Source organism: Rissa tridactyla, chromosome 10, assembly GCF_028500815.1.
Source record: "Rissa tridactyla isolate bRisTri1 chromosome 10, bRisTri1.patW.cur.20221130, whole genome shotgun sequence".
NCBI classification, from domain to species: domain Eukaryota; kingdom Metazoa; phylum Chordata; class Aves; order Charadriiformes; family Laridae; genus Rissa; species Rissa tridactyla.
Genome location: NC_071475.1, coordinates 16,702,699 through 16,724,897, shown reverse-complemented (window position 1 = coordinate 16,724,897; position 22,199 = coordinate 16,702,699). Strand labels below are relative to the sequence as shown.

The window sequence follows — 22,199 nt, the reverse complement described above, 5'->3', positions numbered from 1 at the left end:
CAGGGGCGGTCGTGTCCTGCGGGGAATGGAGCGGGTGGGTGGGTGGGGATGGGGGGGAATGGATTGAGGAAGATGGATGGAGGGGGGGAAAGGATGGAGAGGAGGGAAGGATGGACGGTAGGAAAAGGATGAAGAGGGGGAAAAGGATGGAAGGGGAAATGATGAAGGGGGAAAGGATGGATGGAGAGGCTGGAGAAGGCGGGAGGGGGGATGGAGACGGGGGGAGCAAGGACGGCGCAAAGAAGGACCGGGGGCGGTGGAAAGGGAGTGGGGAACACGAGCGGGGCGCAGGCGAAAGGGGCCGGAGCGGAGGGCAGCCCGCCGCGCCCCGCAATGACGCGCCCCGGGGCACCCGCGCCGCCCCGCACCCTGCGGGCTCGCCCCGCGGCGGGGGCGCCCGGCCCGGCCCCGCCCGGCCCCGCCCGGCCCGGCCCCGCGCGCCGCCGGCCGCCGCCACCGCCCCCGACGGGCCGCGCGCGGGGCAGGGCGGAGGCGCGCGCGGCGCTGACCGCCCCCGAGCCGCCGCCGCCGCCCGCCCGGCCCCTCCGCCCCGCGCCCGCCGCTCCGGCCCCGCCGCCCCGCGCCCGCCGCCCGCCTGCGCTCCCCTGCCCCGCGGGGGCTGTAGGGCCGGGCGCGCCCGCGAGGGGCGAAGGCGGCGGCGGCCCCCCGGGACCATGCGCTGAGCGCCCGGGGCAGCCAGGGAGCAAAGTTGCGGTGGAAGATGAACAACGCCGGTAAGTGCGCCGGTCCGCCGGGGCGGCTCTCCGCCTCCGGACATCTTTTCCCCGGGGCCGGCGAACGCCGGGCGGGCTTCCTTCCTCCGGTACCGGCAGCCTCCTTCCCTCGGGCCGGCACACCCCTTCTCCGGGGTCAGCACCACCGGGACGGCACCCCCCACCCCCCGGCCGGGCACTGCTCCTCCGGGGCTTGCACCCACCCCCTGCCCCGTGGTCCCTTCTTTGGGGCCGGCGGCTCCTGGGCCGTGCCACCGGGGCTGTCGCCTCTCCTCCAGGCACCCTCCGCCTGGGACTGGCCCCGCTCTTCCCCCCGCCCCGGAGGAGCTCACGGGCTCCCCGCGGGGCACCGCGCACCCCGGGGCTGTGCCTGCCCCTTCGCCGGCCCCGCCGGGACCGGACGAGCCCTGGCGAGGCGGGGGGTTCCGGGGACAACCAGACGGGCAGGTCGGGAGGGCTGCGCCCGCTCTTCCCTCAACCCTTCACGAAGCCCCTGGGAAATTTGCTGGGACTTTCTTTTCAGAAAGTCTGTTTTCGGGGAGGTAATGTTTTTTGCAGAATTTTCCCTCCAAGACAAACCCAAACCCTTCCCCTTTCCTTCTGTTAACTTCCCAGAAATTTTCCTTGGTGGAAACTGGGAAGATGAAAGAGATAAGATGAGAAAGAAACAGATATTAAAGACAAGACGTTCAACAGTTAAACATTAGAAGTCGTCACTGGAAAATTGAAGCAACCTTTAAATTCTCCACCAACATTTTCTGATTTTCGGGGGCGAGGCATGTGTGTAAAAAACCATAATACTCCAGGAAACAATTATTACTAACTCTGGAGTTATTTAGAAAAATCTAATGCTGCATCTAGAATTAAAGAGGAAGAGAAACAGTCCCTTTGTGTTAGCCCTAAAATTTTCCACTGTGTTTCCTTGTTCCAGAAAGTGAATGTTGCTGGGTACCTCACTTGCATGGGTACATCCTGAAGCCCAGAGATTTCACTGCTAGATACCTTGCCCTACAACTGTCATGTGTTGGGAAACTGTGAATCATTGTTTGCCAAAGCACAGGAACATAGGATTGGAAAGGATCTCTTAGGTCAGACCCAGCCCTCTGCTGTTCTATCAGCATGTAATAGCACCCCTCTGAGTTTAAAGCAAAAGGTTCTCTTTCCCCGTGAAGCGGGGAGTGAGACACTCTCCTACCCAAAAAGTGGTGACATTTCCATTCTATTTTCTGATCCTGTCTGGGCTGGGCTCTGTCCTTCCCAGGAGACAAGCTCATTTGAAAGTTAAGTGAGCCAGCCAAAAATTGCTTTAGCCGTGATGCTCCAACCTCTCTTTCTCCATCTCTCCATTATTTAAAACAGACCAGCTCTAATCTGATCCTGTTGTCAGGGGAAGTGCAGTGTAAGGAATATCAGATGTATCCATTTGTAAAGACTTACATTTTATGACCAAGAATGTAGGACTGAATGGGACTACCTTCATTACCAAAAGCGGTACCCGTTATTACAGAACACAGTGTCGTATTAGTCCTTTTATTAATTAATCAAATGATGCCTTAAACCAAAATTTTTTAGGTAGCTTTCCTGCTATTCCTCTCACAAAGCTGAGAGCCTTTTACCATTCCTAGTTCTTCCAGTTTCCAGACCAGATTCATCGCCATTTATTCTTGTGATTACATTGTCCTTTTGCTTAAAAATAGTTCTTTTCCTCCTCTGGTGTTTACCTCCAGGTTGTATTTATAGAGTGCTCATATCCCTTCTCAGCCTTTGTTTTGTACATTCACACAATGCAAGGAATGTCTCTCCCATCAGTGCAAAGCAGAACTTCCTACTGAATCTGAAGGAGAGGCTCATTTATTAACTGGCAAACTCAGGGACCAGCATTAGCGATCTTTGTAGTACAGTGAGTAAAAATACCGGCACTTACATAGCGCCACTAAGCAGAGTCGTATGTGCGGGCATATATGGCAGCCTTGATCCCACAGAAGTTAAAATACTGACAGACAGAAAACAGGAAGGGAGATACGGATTATCCTCAGAGATGCGGAACTGATATGAACAGAAAGATGAAGCAATCCACCCAAGGTCACAGGAAATCTGTGGTAAGAGACAAGAGACATACCCCCGTCTCCCAGCCTCATACATAGGGCCTTCCAGCCGTTCAGTACCGCCCATAGGAAGAATGTACAGATGTTAGACTCCAGATTGTTCAGAGGTGTAGGCAGACTATATATTCTTTCAGCTGCTACTGAAAGTGATATAGGAAAAGCTGCCATATGTACCTGTCAGAGAATTTTAACCAACATCTTCTTTGGCTCCTAGGAAGTAATGTATGAAACAGCAGGTGAATGTAAGCTGTCTGCTGCAGTGTGAACTCCCTGTTGTGAAATCACAGCCGAATTGGAAACATCACAAACACTCACAGTTACATGAAAAAGAAATACATGCCAGTAGTTTAGAACCAAGATGTGTTCCAGCCCATGACGGGGGGGTTGGAACTAGATGATCTTTAAGGTCCCTTCCAACCCTAACAATTCTATGATTCTATGATTATTTAACTGTCATGTACGTGTGGTTTTTTGTAGTCAGGCAACCCAGCCCTACGAAGACTTGTATGTACAGTCTGCTAGAGACAGTGAAAATGCTGGAGAATTTTCAGGATCAAGTTTTTTTGGTGTTGAAATTAATCCTTTACTGATTATATGGCCTTTAGATTTTTCCCTTTTCCCCAGCAGTGTTTCTCTTTGGGATGTTGTGCTGTTGTATTATATTTACAGATAGCTGTAGTAAAGTTATATAGTAAGAGAAATTTGTAAGCTATTGACATGATATCCCGGAGTCATAATGCATCGATCTAATCGTAGAGGATGGATTCCACTAACTGTACAGAACAGCATTTTATTTCTGCAGAGTGGTATGTGCTCTGACAGTCCAGCTGTTAATACTTCATGAAGATTTGTAAGAAGTCAAAATTCCCATGGGATAGTAACTTCTGACTATAGGTCTGCCTTCACACTAGTGGAGCCTAGTACAGAGTACAAAATACAAAGTACTTTTGATCACACATTTGAAGAACATACACTGATAAGAGAGGATAGATGTTTTTCAAAAGTATCAGACTTATGCAGAAGCTGAAATACCATTTTCATAAATGTGCGAGGCATTTAGGAGCCGATGACCTTCTGGCTTTGAACAGGACCTCAAGATCTCAAGTGCCTAAAGCCTCAATTCTCAGAAGACACTTAAGTATCTAATTCCTGTTCAAGTCGAAGTGGGAGCTGATACCTAAATCTGGACTGAGGTCCCATTTGAAAGGAAGATGTCCACTCCTACGTCATTAGAGGATCCTAGTCTAAATACCTTTTCCATTTCAAGTGACTCCCATGCAACTGTTTTCATTTCTTATGTGACGTTTGTCACTTCAAACTTTCTCTGACAGTGTGACCTGAGTGATGCATTTACATGCTGTAAACCAAAGAGAACTACTTTTGTGGAGAAAATTGCAACATTAATGACATCTTGGTTATTTACAGTACATCCTGGGGTCCTACCAGTGACAGCACTGGTGTTTTATGAGTTGAACCCCTCAAAGGGATTATGCTTTCCTTGTAAATCATGCCACCTCTTCTATTTAATCTCCACCGTATTGAAGCAGGTTACATGGCTTATGCTGGATACTTAATTCAGAATGACATTAAAATGGCTTATCTACATAGGCAGCTTCAACACACCCTACCTCTCTGACTTGGACAGCTGGCAGAATTGTAATTACAGGTTGGAACCTACAGCTTCCTGTACTGGAAATGTAATAAATGAGTTTTAGGAGACACTGTGCTTGCCTTGCCTTACATTCCTGGCAGCATTACTGTAGTGGTTGGTGCCCATGTTCTGGCCAGGTCCAAAACCAGCTCTTCATCTGCAAAGAAGAGCTGTCCGTTTCACTTACAGTGAAGCTCCGTGTGTTATTTTGATAGGAAGTTCTGCCTGCCGTTCTCTCAGAACAGTTTCTTCTCTAAGGAGTAAGCACCATGGTCAAAATATAACCGCATGTATTGGATGAGCCAAAACAGACACAGGCACAGAATTCCCACTCTGTCCTGCTTTATAGGAACTTGGTGGTGTTCTGGTAGCTGAAGTGTGGAAACTTCTGCCTTTGACTGTACTGTACAGTCACACTTTTATCATGAGTTTCTGGGTTCATGCAGCACTTGGCACACATGGCTTTTGCCAACAGTATGAGCTCTTAGCACTGTCACGCTCTGATGCGAGAGGGAGCGTGAGCATGATGGCTGCTGGTATAGCATAGATTCTCTGTTGTTTCATGTCATTGCCTAGTTCATAAAATAGCAATGCTACCATGGAATAACTTCTATCCTTCCTGGTCCAAATAATTTTTATGTCTATAATAGTGTTTTGGCAAGTGACATGTAAATGAATTCCTATATTTACTGCCATTCTTAAGGTTGCCTATTCTCATTTCCTCAACAGTGGGACTTTGCTTGCTTCAAATAGGGAATTTGATCCCAGTCTTTGGAAGAAGTTACAGATTTGCTTGATAAAGGCAACTGTATAGATGCGAAGACATACACTGATGTCTCTGTAGTATTTTAGTAGCGCGTTCTGATTTAAGAGAAAAGCATTTATATAACAAATAAAGTCTGGGTTAATTAGACTGAGGACTGGCTAATTGCAAGTAGCAAATCTCTGTGGTAGTTATCTCTGTAACATTATCAAATGGTGGTATGCGTAGTGCTGGGACCAGGATTATGTTGATACTGTCCAAAACTTTCCTTGGTAGGAAAGCAACTAGAAGAGTACCGGATGACAAAGTTCATTTTGTGATGGAAAGATTGGTGAAAGGGTAATTAACAAAGCAGGCAGGGCAGTTATATAAACAGATCTGGATCATTAAGTTGGATCCATTCAAACAAATTACACATAATGCATATTATAAAGCTATCAGTCTAGAGACAATGAACAGGCAACACAGCCTTGGGAACAATTTGGAGGTCATAGTGGACAAGGAAGTCAACCTGATACAGTAACAAGCTAATGGAGAATAGTGAGAACTGAGTCTAAGAAAGAACTGATCTCCGTAGACAGCACCATCATTACCTACTCTGGAGTTCTTCCCATAGGTCTGCCCCATGTATTTTATAGGGGCTATTGGAAAATTGGAAAAGGTTCAGTAAAAATCCAGAAGAAAAGACTTCAGGAAAGGTGAAATTGTCCAACTGCAAAGATTTGTTTATGAGTTCGTTTGATTAGTTTACCAGAAAGAAGAATGTACCGCGACATAGCTGTAGGGAGGTATATGTCTTCCCTAGAGAAATACTGAATAATTAAAGGGTCTTTAACCCAGTGGGAGAAACAATAACAAATGCTGGAGATAGAAGCCAGGCAGCACTAACTGGAAATAAGGGCTTCTTTATTTTGAAAATGAGCAATTCATTAGAGGAATAAGATAAGGGGGATAGTAAGGTATATACTCCACCTTTTGCTGACTTCAAACCAAAGCCTTCTAGAAGGCAAGTTTTTAACTTTATTCTGATATGTCTGAGTGAAATTATACAGCTCCTGATTGGAGCTGAACGAGACTTTCTGATGCCCTTGTCTGGATATTTTCCCTCTACCTCCTGTTTCTCAGGCACTTTCCATCTGTGCATTTCAATCCCTTCTTCCCAGGCAGAAGCGGTGACAGACGGGACTTGTGTGTGTTGGTTTTCACTGGGATTCTAGGTTTGGTGCAGTCTCATTCCACTGTTGCAATGTGGTCTCTCCACCTGCATTGCCACTTCCATCTAAAAGCTCTGCAGATCCCTGAACTATGCAGTGCATTTTTGTCCTCTGTTCTGTGTCTCCCATTTTAACATATGTCTGAGTTGAATTAATGCCAAAGGCATGAAGAAAACACAGGTCCACAAAAGTTTGTTCATCACAAAAAGCTACTTCTAGCATCTTAAGAGATGTCTGAACTGGATTGTGGCACCAGCCAAGGCTGAAACTAGTATCTGCACTGTGGAGCCAAGTCATTTATTGGGCCACCATCAAAGACCATGGGCCTGAGACATGTCTATAAATGTCCCTGCAAATGTGAAACCTCATTGTTTAATTAGGTCTTCACTCCAAAACCAGCTGCTTGATGGGGTGGGGTGGGGGAGGGGGGGGCGTGTAGATATGGTCCCTTGTAAGCCTTAATTAAATTCTAGACTAATTCCTAAATCTGCAGAACATTTGAAAGTGGTGGGTAGTTGCAGTGGTTCAGGCAATACCACACAACAAAACGTTTATTGCTCCAAAGAAACACTGGAACAGCGAAGGCTGTATGGGTTGATTGCCATCCCAGGAGAGCTGCTAAGCTCTGTTCGTCGCTTAGAGACTTGGAGGGGAGGAGAGTAACCTAATTTCATGTGGGCCATGGCAGGAATGAAAGCATGCTGAAATGCAGGTTTGCCTGAGGGAAGGTGGGTAAGGAGAGGAAGCGGTCCTTGTCAGTACAAGGAAGCACTGAACAATAAGGGGAGGAGCAGGCTAAAGAAATTCCTATTCCCCAGGAGTTTCCTTTTAAGCACAAGGTGGGTGTGTCTCCCTTCAACATAAAACACATCCTAAAATAAACATGCACAATTATTTGTGAACATACACATTCCTTATGGTGCAATGTTGTTCTGTCTCCATTTAGAAGTTACAGCCAGAACCTTTCAAGTGTATCAGACAGCTAAGGAAGCAGAAATTGAAGCAGAATGAAATTGTCCTGATAAAAGGCAAACAGTGGTGCTTTCTTTTCAGTAATTGTTTGGGTTATTTTTTAAACAAACATTTTTACTCCTTCTGCCGCCTCCTCCTCCCGCCCCCCTCCCCACTCCAAAAAAAAAAAAAAAAAAAGGAAAATTGTTTAAGGAGCCTCATGAAAGGCAAGCTCAACAGATCAACACACAGAACAGTTAGGAAGAAACTATGGAAGGAATCACTAGTGACCAGTAGCTGGCACAAGCGGTTAAGAGAAGGACAGCACAATGCCTGTTATTACCATACTATGAACAAGAGTCCATTACCATAAATTCTCTTCCACTAGCAATGTTACTGAAGGGAGCAGAAGAAAAAACTCAAGCTTACTTGATTTCTTTTGCTATAGAAAATTATCACTGGAGGGAAAGTGAGTAACTCTGTTTAAGCTTTTTTTTTTTTTTATTTATGCATATTTAGGCATGGTTATTTTGCATAAAGGAAATGAGCTCATTACATTATTTTATTTAAAATTTGCTTATAAGACAAAGCTTGGGAGATCCTGGCATTCTTTACAGTCCAGTCTTTTTCTCATTACTGAGTGTTTCAGTACAGACACTCTGTCTGACAAGAGCAAGGATGAGAATGCAGGGATTGTGTTCAAGCCTTGTCACATCCCAGGAATGGAGCAGGTATATTTGTGTCCTACTCTTGGACAGACATTCCTAGGAGAAGCCAGACACTGCAGGAAGTGGCATAATACCTCCAAGGTGATGCTTCTTCCTTGGAGCTAGTCCTAAAAATGCCTCATTATGGTGGTAAGGGGTCCATTGCTGATTTCTGGTGGGAAAGGTGTAAGAACTCCATTTTAGCTAATAAATTCATGCATTTTACTACTAGAAAGTTAGTTTAGGATGTTCAGTTGTTGCAATAACTGATTTAAAAATGCAGATCTGGCTGGGGAGCCAGGCTTGCAAGATACTCAGCCCACTTCTGTTCCCTCCCTGTTTTTAACAGACAGCAGTTTTCAGCACTCTGCAGCCTTCAGCTGCTGCAGACTTGCTGCTGGCTGCAACAGAAGCAACAGTACTTCAGCGATGCTGAAGTGTTTGGCACATAACGTTTCCGAAATAATCTGGAGGGAAAGATTAGCTACCCCCCCATTCTGTGATTTCAATAATTAGACAGATGCCCTACAGCTCAAAGCAGCAGTGGATACTGTGAAACAAGAGTACACACTGCAGTACTGGAGGCTGGTGAATAGGCACTTCTCTCTCCCTCCTGTTCCATGAGTTGTTTTAAGGCTCCCACACATGAAGCTGGATCAGATAAAACCCCAGATACAGAATAATTTTTAATCGGTATATGTGATAAGGCACCTGATTAGAACAGACTTTTCAATCCTAGGCTGAGCTGAGCTCACTGACTCAGTTTTTAACTTGGATGAAATCTCTCTGGTGTCTCATAATTCTAGAAAGACTTTTCTGACTACATCAGAATGCCAAATTGTCATAATCTTTCTGAATATTGGAATAAATTTCAGCAAAGTTAAGAAGATCAGAAGAAACAGCCTCTTATACCTTACGGAGTCTAACCAAACAAATATGCCAGTATTAGTTCAATACAAATGACTCCAGTTGGATTAAGATAACAATAAGAAAAGTGCATGACACCAAATATCAGAACAATCAGTGAATCATTTTTAAGCAGTTTGCATTCAGTATTACTTTATTCTTAGTATGGTGTCCAGATGTCAAAAGTCTGCCTTCCAAAATACTCAAAATATAACAGTACAGTAACTACACTTCCTGAAACTTATACCATGATTTAGGATAAGATTTCACATAGGAACCGTATCCTAAATGGTGTCTTTTGAGATGCTGTTCCCTTATTTCCCATGTGTAGGGCATGAAGATTTTGCACAGAGAATTGTTCCTGTATCTCTCATGGTGAAATAGTTTGTCCTGTGCTTTTCCTTACAATGGAGAGCTCCCCTTTTTCCACTAAAATGTGTTAATTAAAATTATAAAAAGAATTAGAGATTTCTGATTGATTAACCTGTAATTACCCATTGATGGCTAGGAAACATGAGGAAGAGCAAAACCCTTCTCTTTCCTTATTACCATCTGCAACCATTTGGTGTGCTGGCTTCTTCACACCACATATTTCATCTCATCTAAAATCTCCTGAGGAAGGATCCCTATTGTTGCCTATTTATGCAGCCTTTCAGCATTTCATTTAGTTATTTAAAGAATATTAATTTCAGGACCAAGGCAGCTGGAAATGGCTGTGGCATGTAAACTGTACTGTGAGTAAAATGGCCATATATGACTTAATTCGTCTAGCTTCCATCTAGCTTATTGTCAATCTGCTTGAATTCCCCTACATGTGTGTCAGCACTTCCACTAGAAATAGTTTAGAGACCCTGGCTGGCCTTATTTTGCAAGATAATTCACTTTTCTACAGTATATTTTGATGTTCAGAGAAGATTGTACCTGCAAGGGATGCTGGCATTTACAGGAGGATGGAGGATCTTTTGACTAACAAAAGGTCTGAAGAAGCTATAGTGTGAAAAGAAAACTTATGTTTAAACCAGTAACTCTTCATGTTTTGGGTTGAAGTATTTCATTTAGTGCATTATAGCTCAGCTACATAGTCAATGTAAAGTATTACCCAAGCTTTTAGTAAACCGTCTTAGCCCTCATGATTATGTTTGACAAACAAAATGTAGCTCCATATTTTGTTACCACGGTAATGGCAGACGGGAAGACTGTGTCTGGGCACCAGGTGTTCACTTCAGTTTCGCTGACTTGAGTTAAACTTTGATCTGTTGGTAGAACTAATTTTGTTCAATGCTGAAATTCTGCAAACTACATATTGAAATGAAACTCATTGCCACAAAGTGTTTGTACTGTGTTATAAGAACAGCTACTATGGCTGAAAGGCGTTTCTTTCTTTGCAGTGAAACACTTCAGCATCATTGAATCAAAGTGTTCATACTTAATCTTGGGGCAAACAGATTCCTGGGGCAGAATCAAATGGTCTCTCATGTCATTAGTATTTCTGAGTGCGGGAGGTGTCACCCGTCCATAGGTATCTGTGTACAAGATGCCCTTGGCTCTGCAGCTGTACATCTTTCTCTCCCCAAGTGTGCAAGGGCTGCATCTAGTTCAGTTCAGTTCAGTTTTGACCTTAAACTGCGTTCCCTGGAGTAGCTCCAGTGCCACGGGGAAGCACGGTGCATATGCATTGCTCCTTCAGTTCTCTTTTCAGAGCTGAGCAATTTATTGGCCGGACTCCTTCTGCATTAGAAGTCACTGGTATAAGATGAAGTCTACTGTAGGATATATTCTACTGACTTTAATAGGAAACCAAGATAGCTAACATGGCTTTTCTCTCTTTTCTGCAGAAATCACAAAGCCACCACTAGCACCGAAACCAAAGATTATCGGTCATCTTTCTCCAGTAGCTGTCTCCAAATTTTCTCCTTCACTGCCAAGGGCTGATATTCTTCATAACTCGAACTCTATGTCTAGGGGTCCCAAACCACCTATTGCTCCCAAGCCAAAATTCTCAGCGGACACTGAGGGCAAATCCAGTGTTTATACCAACAATAACTTAAATAAATGCTCAAATGGGAAACTGGTATGTCTTGATGGAGAGCTGTATGAAGGAAACCAATGCAATGCTGATTGCACAGAATCTGAGACAGATAATGAATACATTGTAGTTCCTGAAGCTCAGCTGACCAGCAAAGACTGTAATGACTTGGAACATGAGCATGATCAGAACCTAGATTCCTCTGTGGAAAATGAAGTCTCGGAAACTCCAGAAGAAGTAGAGGAGGAAGAGGATAACATTGCTAATGATGAGGATACCAGCAATCGAGAAGTCACCGAAGATGAGCACCATAACTCTTCAGATATTGTTGAACCAATGGAACCAGACTCTGAAGAGTCAACCAGAGACTGTGACCAGTCCGAAGCACTTTGTGAGGAGTCCTCAGATGCCCCTGATAGGCATAATGATGCTTCCAAGAATGTAGATGAAGATGAGGATGTTGTAAGTGATTGTAGTGAAACCAAAAACAAGGAGGAAACTTCTAACAACCTGGAACTGGACAATAGTGATTGTAAGACTGACAGTGATAACATTTTGCATGAAGATGAGGAACTAGTGGGTGATATCTCTAAAGATACTGTTGTAATGCCACTACCCGGAGATGAATCAATCCCAGGTAATGAGAAGGCAGGGCAGGAGGAAGAGGAACTGCCTGAGATTTTAGAAACGGGAGATGGGTGTCTGGCACATGATGGTGACCACAGTGTGCATGCAGAGCTTGATTTGAACATGGAAGGGGAGTTAGAAAATAATGACTGTGCAAGCCCTGGCATGCTGCCTGATGAGGCCAGTGAAGAATCAGCTCCTGGCTTAGAACCGCCTGAAGATGGACCCAATGCTGAAAATGATTTAGGAGAGTCCATCCATCAAGCAGCAGCTGAAGAAGAGGAAGCAAACACAGATGAGCATGATAATACAAACACAGGAAATGCCAGTGATGGCTGCCAGATCACTGAGAGGAGAGGGGAGGAGAAGTCATCAGAGGTAGCCTGTGAAACAAGCAAAGACTCTGGCAAAGGGGAGGAAGAAACAGTGAATGCAGAGAATATGGATGATGGCTGTCAAATTGCTCCTTGTGAGAATGAATGTGGTGAGGAAATACCCACGGAACATTCAGATGAGAATCTTCAAACAGAAGGGACCTCTCTGGATGAAGATTGTGTCGTTTCTGATAGTGTACCTAGTAGTCCAGAGATGGACCCAGAGCTGGAAGATGTGACTGTTGAAGAGCATAGGGAAAGCATTGTGGAAACCTGTAAGTCAGATGAGATGCAACTTGAAGACAATGAGGCGGAAGCAAACAGCTGCAGCAAAAGTGTCCCAAGTCAACAGGTCCCACTTGAGGAAGAGTTAGAAGTCTGTAAGCATGGCAAAATGAATGTAGAATGTGGGACCAAACATGTCTTGCATGAAAATCTAGCAGTCCCTGAAGTGGTCATTGTGCCTGAAGAGTCAGAGGAAAGAGAAACAAGCAGTGATTCCTTAGATGACCCTTACGTGCTTCCTGCAGAAAATGAAATTGCTCATGATGGGCAGACTGATTTAGGAGCTGATCACAGTGAAATGGACGAATTAGGCATGGATGGTGAAAACAACTTGCTGCCCATTGATCGTAAAAGCATTGTCACTAGAACACGGTCGCTCTCTGGGAAAATGCCGGGCTGTGTCCCAGAAACAGTTCCAGAAGAAACTGGACCTGAAACTGATGTACCATCTTCCCGCAATGGCCGTGGGACAGATTTAAGCAATAATTTATCTTCAGTGGAAGGAAAACCAGTGGAAGCCAACAGGACATTACCAACCAAGTCAAGATGTTTCATTCTGTATCCTCGATCTTACTCTGTTGAAGGGAGAGAGATACCCGTCTCTGCTTACAGAGAAAGTGATGGCTGTGTATTGGATGATGGTAGAATAAAAAGGACAGAAGACAATTTGTCTTTGCCTTGTGTCAATGGTTCCTCAGGTAGTTTTTCCCAGAGAAATCATCTTTCATCATGTGGCGTATCTACTCCATCCTCAGTTGTTGATATACCACCTCCTTTTGAACTTGCCTACATCACCAAGAAGCCAATCACTAAAAGTTCCCCTTCACTTTTGATAGAGAATGACTCACCTGATAAGTATTCCAAGAAAAAGAAATCTTCCTTTAAGAGGTTCCTCACTCTAAAATTCAAGAAAAAAAATGAAAGCAAAGTCCATGTAGATGTTAATGTTTCCTCTTCAAGGTCCTCATCAGAGTCTAGCTATCATGGGCCTGCAAGGTTGATGGACCTGGACAGGAGGAGCCTAAGTAGCTCACCTCAGCTAAAATCACATGTGGGGAAGCTCCGTGCATCTGAGTCTCCCTCAGCTGTTCTTTTCTATAAGGATGGTAAAAGGAAAGGAACGCCCAAGTCCTTCAGCAGGAGTGTTTCAAGGGTGGAATCCTTTGAGGACCGCTCCAGACCTCCTTTCATGCCACTCCCATTAACGAAACCTAGGTCCATTTCTTTTCCCAATGCTGACACGTCTGACTATGAGAACATTCCTGCTATGAGCTCTGATTATGAAAACATACAGATTCCTCCTCGAAGACCCACCAGAGCAGGAACTTTTACTGAGTTTTTTGAAGATCCCAGCAGGGCATTATCTGCTGCTAACGAGAATGACGGCTATGTGGATATGAGCAGCTTCACTGGCTTTGAGAGCAAGCAGCAAACCACAGACCAGGAGACAGAAAGGTACTGTAATAAATTATTGTGTAAGACCTGCTAGCCTTGGCCAAATGGGCAAGGCCTCCCCTGCTAGGCACTGTAGGCAGATCCTCCATGTCCCTTGGCTTATACCCCCTCTCAGGAAATGCTTAACAAGAAAGATTGGAAGAACACAAGATAAGCCTTTATCCGTGAAAAAAAAAAGACACCAAATTAACTCTATACCTCGTAAATGTACACTAGCAAGCCCAATGGATCTGGATCCTATGGTTTACAGATACAAACCAAAGAACATTTAAAAATATTTGGTTTATCCAATGGATCTAAATTTTGTGTCTTGGGGGGTGGGGAGATCTTGCTTTGTTCTTCAGTGAGAAAGGTTTCCGACTTCTTGACGGAGTGAAAAGAGAGCCTATTTGCTGGAAGGGGTACTGCTTCATTTTTTCATTCCTGTCAATTTCTCAAAGCAACAATATATATATAATTTATCTTTCAAAGTATATCAGTTAAGTATAGACCAGAAAATCCCAAATCATTAACTAATCAGACTAGACAATTAATTTTAAAAGTTGCTGTAAAGCCTATCATTATGGCGCTTTGACAGTGCTGCTGATTTATAAATGAATTAAATAGCTCTGTCTGAAATCATATGCATTGCTAACATTAATAATGATCTTTCATCCCATTCCATTAGATTATTTGCAAACAATAAAATGTCCTTTTCATAGTTACATAGGAGCAATGCACTCAAGACCTTTGAATTTGACTCTGTCGTCAGATTATAGCATACAATCAGTGGAGTGCAGAGATGTAAATAAGAAGTGTTTTCCATTAAGTTCACGTCAAACAGGTAATGAGAAAACAGGGTGCCAAGCAAATGAATGAAAAGGAATGTCTTTAATACAGTTGCATTTTGTTAGATCTGTGTGAAAAAGATAAACATCTTAAAAGCAAGGTTTTCATGTCCATTTTCATACACCATTCTTCTAAAGATATAATACTCCTGTTTCTTTGCAACATTTGTGTTTTCTGGTCCTCTCCCCCGTCATTATGAATGGAACAAACCATGGGCTTTTCACACATCCCTCTTTTGATATTTCAGACTTGGGGAGTAGAAGAACTTTTCTTTAACACCTCTGAATTGGTCTTGCAAACCATTTCTAAGACAGGAATGATGTACTGTACAGTGCTTTGTCTTTCTGAGAGAGGCAAGAGTCGTCAGAGGCGGGGGAGGCGAGTACGACATGGGGAAAGAGATTGCATCAATGTTTAAGCTGTGGATCCAAACGTGCCTGAAGCTGAGGGGTCTGGGGCACAGGCCTGTGTTTTAGCTCTTTGGAGACGTTGGCTGTGAGGACACAAGCCTGTGGTTTAGCTCTTTGGAGACGTTGGCTGCCTACAGCGCCGGGAGCCCCAGTGGTGCTGACGCTGGGACATGCTGGAGTACAGGGCAGCTTCACAACGCAGCCAGCCACGTCCCGCTAGCAGGGCTCGGCAGAGGCTGCATTAGCCGGACCTGAGGGCCTGATAGTCACACTGCTGTCAGTGGTTTGCATGGCGCCCAGCACACTGACGTTCGCTCTTGGAAAAGCTGGCCAGTTCTTTGTGTCCGTGAAACGCCGCCCATTTTAGGTAGTTCTTGAAGAACCAAGTTAAAAATATTAAAACTACGTCAATTGCTGTGACTTGGGCCCATTTATGAACTTCCTGTGGAAGCCTGTTGTTTCAAGAGGAGAGCCAATCCAAACTGGTTCAGGAAGTCTCAAGGTCAAGGCGTGAACATAATTTTTCAGTCTGCTGCTTGTTGTGCATGCAGTTTTTGCTGCTGGGGGAGAAATGAAGGCTGGGATCCTGAACAACCCCTTTATCAAGATAACTGGGGTGGAGGGGAAGAGCATCAGGCAGACAGCAATGAACATACATTGCTGCTGAGATAGCTATTATTTGCTATATTTGTCAGGATGTTTTGGACAAAGACATGCCTGAAAAGCTTTGATGAAATGTAAATGGGTAATACACGTATAATGGCATAATATATTTGGAGAAACAGTGTACGGTCTAATCGTAAAGCAAAGCAAATTGTACAAGTACATGTACATGAACCTATTTACACATGCATACATGATGAATAGACATGGATGTTTTATTTCCTGCTGAAGCAGTTCTGCCTAAAATATCTCTCAATGGATTTAAGCTTTCTAATATGAATACCTATCAAACACAGCTCTACCACAACCACACAGGGACTCTGAACTCCAGCCTGCTCATATCCTGAGGCTTATTTCAGCCATTTGAGAGTACAAGTGTGTTGGATTAAACGCTTGCAATACGTGAGACTTGAGCCCGTGAACTTCTCTTTGGTACATTCACCTGCAGAGCACTGGTATTTCCATCTGCTGATCCCTTATGGAATTGCTACATTTTTGATGAATGGCCAAGTACAACTCTTTTATTACATTTCAGAGAACAGAATGTGAGACTGCTATAAAATATTATAATAATCCGGGAACCTCCACTACTGTGTGTGATTGGGGAAAAGCAGGGCGGGAGGGGGGCTTACAGAAATTGACAGATGAGAAGATTCACTGTTTAATTTTCTTGCTTAAAAGGAAAGACCATGTGGAGTAGATTTAAACCAATAATTTCTAATTAGAAGAAATCACGTTTATAGACAAAGTCCAATAACAAAAGTGTTCTAGAAATATATCTTAACTTAGAATTACCATTGCCAGAATAGAACTGGGAATATTGCCCCCTGAAGGGCAGTTATTGTGTATCCCCCAAATTTAGCTATCTGGTATTAATAATTAAACTCTGATTTGGGTATATGACAATATAGATCATCATTAGCCTTCTGTACAGTGTAGAAATAATGGGACATAAGTGGAATTGCATAAAATTCTCCTGGTCTTTCCCCAGTCCACATAGCCTGAATCAGGCTCAATTTTCATTTGCTTCTGAAAGTCACTTTCTAGCTCCTTTTCTCTGAAGAGTTGCACTACAAAGTGTAAAGCAACGCAAACCAATTGTTCAGGCTGCAAGCAAAAGACAGCTGCGCCCCACCTCTGGGACAGTACACTGTAACCTATAGCATTGCCTTGACCCTCAACAGCTATAAGTCAGAGCAATTTCACCAAAGTTACTGGCTAAACTTTCTGTTGGAATTGAAGTATTCTGGCACGTGTCTTAAAGAATAGCTTCACTAACCCAGCTTGACCTTCAGAGCATCAGCCATGCATATGGCAGCGTGATAAACATCAAGGGGATGGGAAGGACACTCATTTCATAGTCTACCACAGTATCACTTCCAGTGCTTTTAGGAGAGAGGGAGAGAGTCTTTTATCAGGATTTAGATAACGTCAAGAAGATGGCATAGGTTGGGTGTTTTCAGAATTTCATTTCCCCTCTTTGCTTCCTACTTAGAGTCCAGAATTTGGACTTACCAGGTTTGCCAAGTCTCAATCCTTCTATCTACTAAGATGCTCAAAATTCAGAGAGGAAAGAAGATAGGGAGAAGAGAGGAATAAAAGGAGCATACCTGCAGTTCCACACCTAATCCTGCTGTGATATTGAATATTCATAAGAAATGAGCTAAAAGCCCATGTTGCTGTTAACTGTACATTCCTATATTCTTCTACATAAAATGGTCACCGATACATACTAGAAGAACATCAGCCTGATTATTGTACTTAACCAACAGTAGGACTTGCTCAGACTTTGACTCTTAAGTGAATTCTTGGGGGTCAGTGTGGGGATTCCAGTGCTCTGTGCAATTACACCAAGGCTCATGATAATTCCTAGTAAGTCTCTAGAATTGTAGTCTCGTGCCTGTAAATTACTGCCAAGGATTTGACTTTTCAAGACATATGGCACCTATTTGTTTCCTCTCAGCTTTAGTACAATCAAGAAAGCTGATCACCTCTTCAGTGTCCAGTTCCACTGTAAATGTGTTTTATTGCCAAGGGATGTGCTTCTTCAGAAGAAGATGGAGAAAAAAATTGTCTTTAGTAGAAAATCAGGAAAAACACATGGTTTAAGTGTGTCAAGCAAGTGATACCTTTCCTTTAATTTGGCCAGACTGAGGCAGGAACACACCGGTGCTTCAGGACTGATACAACAGCGCTAGCATCTGAAGTGCTAGCATCGGAGAGGATGCTTCATGGGTAAGCAGCTGCGTTAAAAGCTTTGTAAGCAATCCTCTGCGCATAGCCATAGTCAGTCTGGGCTTCTGCCAGGCCTATGCGCAACATCTTAAGGACTATGTCAGTGCAGACCAATTCCAAAATGTATATCAAAATCATATTATAGTTAGACAGCAACAGAACCACTGTCTATGGTTGATAGGCCATACGGAATGCAAATCCTGCTCCTTTAAAAGGAGAAAAATCCAATGGATGAGCAGTTACTTCCGCCTCCAATGCGCTGTCCCCTTGCCTCACCACTGGAGTCATCAACCTATGTTCTATCAAATTATGCCACTTAAGTGATTATATCCTCTCTGCTCCCTGCAGGTCATCAGTCCCTGATTAGCTCCAAGACTGCAGCCAGGGATGGTCTGTATGATGGCCTATTCCCTACCCTTCTGTAACATGCACTCAAAAAAAGCCTAACAAAAGCTGAGCATAATAAACATCTTAGAACATGAATTCTGTGCCTAAAAATGGTCTGAATAACATGCTACTCAGACCTTCATATGCCCTTAAGCTTAAGGTGAAATTTAAACCATTAGAACGAATTTCCTCCAACATAGCATGTGTTTTTAACCAATAAAATCAAGACATCATATTCCTGGCTCTCTCTGCTCCTTCAAATGAGAAGCACATATGTTATACAAGATTAAATCCCCAACTCTTAGAGAGGCACAGTGTGGTATCTTAAGCACAGTATATGAAGGATAAAGTGAAAATCTAGAGATAATTATGTAATGGGAGCTTCAGTATAAATAGTTCACAGACCAAAACAGCAATGACCAAGAAAGGCCAGTCAGTGTTGTCATATTTGAAATAGTAAAGCAAATATGTTGGTGACATGGACAATGGGACTGAGTGCACCCGCAGCAAGTTTGCTAACCACACCAAGCTGTGTGGAGCAGTCGACATGCTGGAGGGATGGGATGCCATCCAGAGCGACCTGGGCAGGCTGGAGAGGTGGGCCCGTGCCAACCTCACAAAGTTCAACAAGGCCAAGTGTGAGGTCCTGCACATGGGTTGGGGCAATCCCAAGCACAAATCCAGGCTGGGGGATGAAGGGATGGAGAGCAGCTTTGAGGAGAAGGACTTGGGGGTGTTGGTGGATGAGAAGTTCAGCATGAGCTGGCAATGTGCGCTGGCAGCCCAGAAGGTCCCCGCACCCCGGGCTGCATCCCCAGCAGCGTGGGCAGCAGGGTGAGGTGAGGGATTCTGCCCCTCTGCGCTGCTCTGGGGAGACCCCCCTGCAGTGCTGCCTCCAGGTGGTGAAGACATTTGAAACAACTTAATTTAACTTCTAAAGTACGTTAAATAACACCTACACCACAGAGTTAATCCCCAAGCATGATAATGACCAAAACCTTTGAGTGTCTGTCTTCAAATGCCTGCCATAGATCATAGCCTTTGTATACTTGCCTCATTGCCAAAAAGTTCTGGAGATAAGTATTTTGGAAGGTTGTAGCTGACATATTCAATCTGTCTTTCAAGAAAATTCAGCTATAATTGCGGTTCATAAAACAGGTCTGTTCTCCCATTAGAAAAGAAACCAGAACTGTTTCTAAAAGGGTGGTCTGTTTTACTGCTACCTCAAATTCACACGCTTAAACTCATTGCAAGAGTATGAGAGAGTTGGAAAGGTTTCTGTAAAGGATATTAGAAGAGTTTAGGAAGTCTCTTCACAATTGTTTAGAGATCCCTTTCATTCAACTATTAATCAGACAATCAACAAAGACTTTAAAGGATTTTACAGGAGATGGCTGAGATTAGAGTTTGGCCCTGTGGATCTCTATTGCTTGTAAGCAGAAAGCACTTTTTTTATAATAAATGTCATTACCATTCTTTTCCTTTAAAGACTTTTACCCTTTAATAAGAGGGTAATTAGGCAAAACCTTCCTCCCCTCTAGTGATCACTGGCCCCCTATGCTGTAGTCACAGATAGGTGTGTTTGTAAAAGTCTACATAAGAAAATGAGTGAGAAAGGAGAATTCCATAGTGTAAAAGAGGAGATATGCATTGCTAGAGAATTCATTGTAGAGGACATGCCATCCAGTGTCTACGGCTGAACTATGTAGCATTCAAAAGTCCTTAAATACCAAAAAAAGGTCTGTTTGGAAGGTTATTGTCATTAAAACATGGAGATGCTAATTCCCTGCTACATTGAATGCAGTAGCTGAGCTTGGCCCTCCAGCCTGTCATTCTTCCATGGACACTCTAAGTTTGGACAGCCAGTGGAGATGATGCTGGGATGGAGATTTTGCCTGTAGTTCTGTCAGGAACATTGTCTGCAACTCTCTGGAGTACGGAATCAAGCCTTTTTACAGGTTTCAGTGAATGCATCTTGCCAAAGGCAAAAATATCTTCTCTCTGTCTCTTGGGGTTTATATTGCCTTTGGAAGGGAAGCCCCAGTTTGTGACCTGATCTAAGTAAGGCAAAGAGCAAGAGGTAAAACAGCCAGATACAGTGATTTGACCAAAGGTCATTGGCCAACTAAGGGCTTTTCAGTGTCTTCAGCAAGAAAGCAGGTAGATGTGCCCTCTGCAGTTGACCAAGCTGCTTTCCCAAGTAATTCTTGTTGCAGGTTGTGTTTTCCATGCCATTCTGGGGACATTAACACTGCGAACCCCAGCACACAACCAAATTTTGGGGGAGATCACTGGGGAAAGGAAACAAAATGCCTTTCCAAGACAGTAATTGTAGCTGCACATCAGTTTTACAGTTATCGCTGAACTCCCTGCCCCAGGGAAGGAGCAGTCCTTAAATTAGTGCATTTACTGATCCCTTATACCATCTCTATTGCAGATAAAAAGTTCCCCAGGAGCACTCCATGAGGTTGTGGCGGGTTATTGTCTGTGTAGAACTTGTTTTTCCCCGATGCCTGATTTCTGCAGCAGTTCTGCAGTGCAAAGGCTCTCTGTGAAAGCAAAGGAGAAGGTAGAGCAGGTCCAAGCAGGAATCACCACTTTGGCAAAGAACATAATTGCTGATCAGAAAAGGATTAGGGCTTCTTGGTAAAGCCTGAGCAAGTAGCACAAGCAGGTGCAGCAGTGGTTTAGCATTTGACGTGTGCTGGTATGCAGCTGGCATGCAGCTGGCAGGAGAATCCTAACAGCAATGTCACCATTTTGATTGGCTCCGAGAAACACATCTGTGATATTGCATCAGACGAGCACAGAGAAAGGCTACTATAAACTCCCGAAGCCTTTCACTACTTAGATAAATGCAGCAGCAGCAGCAATAGGTACAGCAAAAGCACCCGATTGCTTTTAATACACATGCAGCCTGCCCCTTCCGTTGATAATTAATTCAGTTGAACTGTGGCCCCAAGGAAGCCATAAGGCTGTGGTTGTTTCTGCCTCAACAAAGAGCAAACGAGGGGGAAGAATTCTAAAGAGAGAAGCAAAAGAGACTCATACACAAGGAAGACTTGTGAAAGGAGAAGCAGCACCAAATTTCCAGATGTTTCTGACATTTTCTAGAAGATAGAGGCAGAAGAAAGCCACATTATTTGTTAGGTGAAGAGCAGGTTTTGTTCTGTAATATGCTTGCCCATATTCTGCCCATATCAATACTGTTTTCATCCCAAAGAACAGCCGTAGTTACCATAATTTCTTGTTTAGGGTAAAACTCAAGGACAAGAAGATAAAATCAACTCATGTGTTGTTTTTTCTGCTCATTCCAGCTAGAGCTGCTTGGTAGAGGCATGGCTGTCAGAGAATATTCAAAAAAGATCCCCATTTTCAACACTGTTGAAACTGTCTTTTGGCTTACTGCTGTATACAATAATAGCAGTGCTGCTGACATTAGTTCATGCTATTTTACCCCACGTTTGGAGTCGAAGCAAGTTAACTCTAGACTAGACCTGGAGACAAACCTAGGCAAAGCAGGCTCTCAAGGCATCTGGTCTTGGGAGGAAAGTTAAGCCCTGAGCTACAGATTCAGCCTAGATTTTGGGTAGTTGTTTTGGGAAAGATGTTCCCATCCTTTCCTCTTCTTGCTTTCTCAGAGAAACAAATCCTAGCTGCTGATTCCACTCAGTTCCTAGTTCTCTGCCCCATAAATCCCCACTCTGTGCCTACACTAAGCTAGCACGCACCCATAGCACTGATGAGAAGTTTTACAAAAGAGAGAATTTCCTTTTTATAGGTCAAGCACTATCAGGGCTGCTGGTAACATTAATTATGGAGCACATAAGTGGTCTACTAGTGGGGCTCAGGTCCCTTAAAGACCTGTATGGGTCTAT

At 43.9% G+C, this 22,199-nt stretch overlaps 1 protein-coding gene across 2 annotated transcripts in view; it reads left to right on the top strand.

Annotated features, from left to right (window-relative positions):
* Nucleotides 1-563: 563 nt before the first annotated feature.
* The window catches only part of FGD5 (FYVE, RhoGEF and PH domain containing 5), a 102,632-nt gene continuing 80,996 nt past the window's right edge, over nucleotides 564-22,199 (top strand). For both annotated transcript variants that reach the window (XM_054216115.1, XM_054216114.1), the window contains exons 1-2: nucleotides 564-734; nucleotides 10,867-13,798. In XM_054216115.1, coding sequence (XP_054072090.1) covers nucleotides 722-734; nucleotides 10,867-13,798 — 2,945 coding nt within the window. In that variant the 5' untranslated portion in view covers nucleotides 564-721. The remainder of the gene's footprint in view (nucleotides 735-10,866; nucleotides 13,799-22,199) is intronic.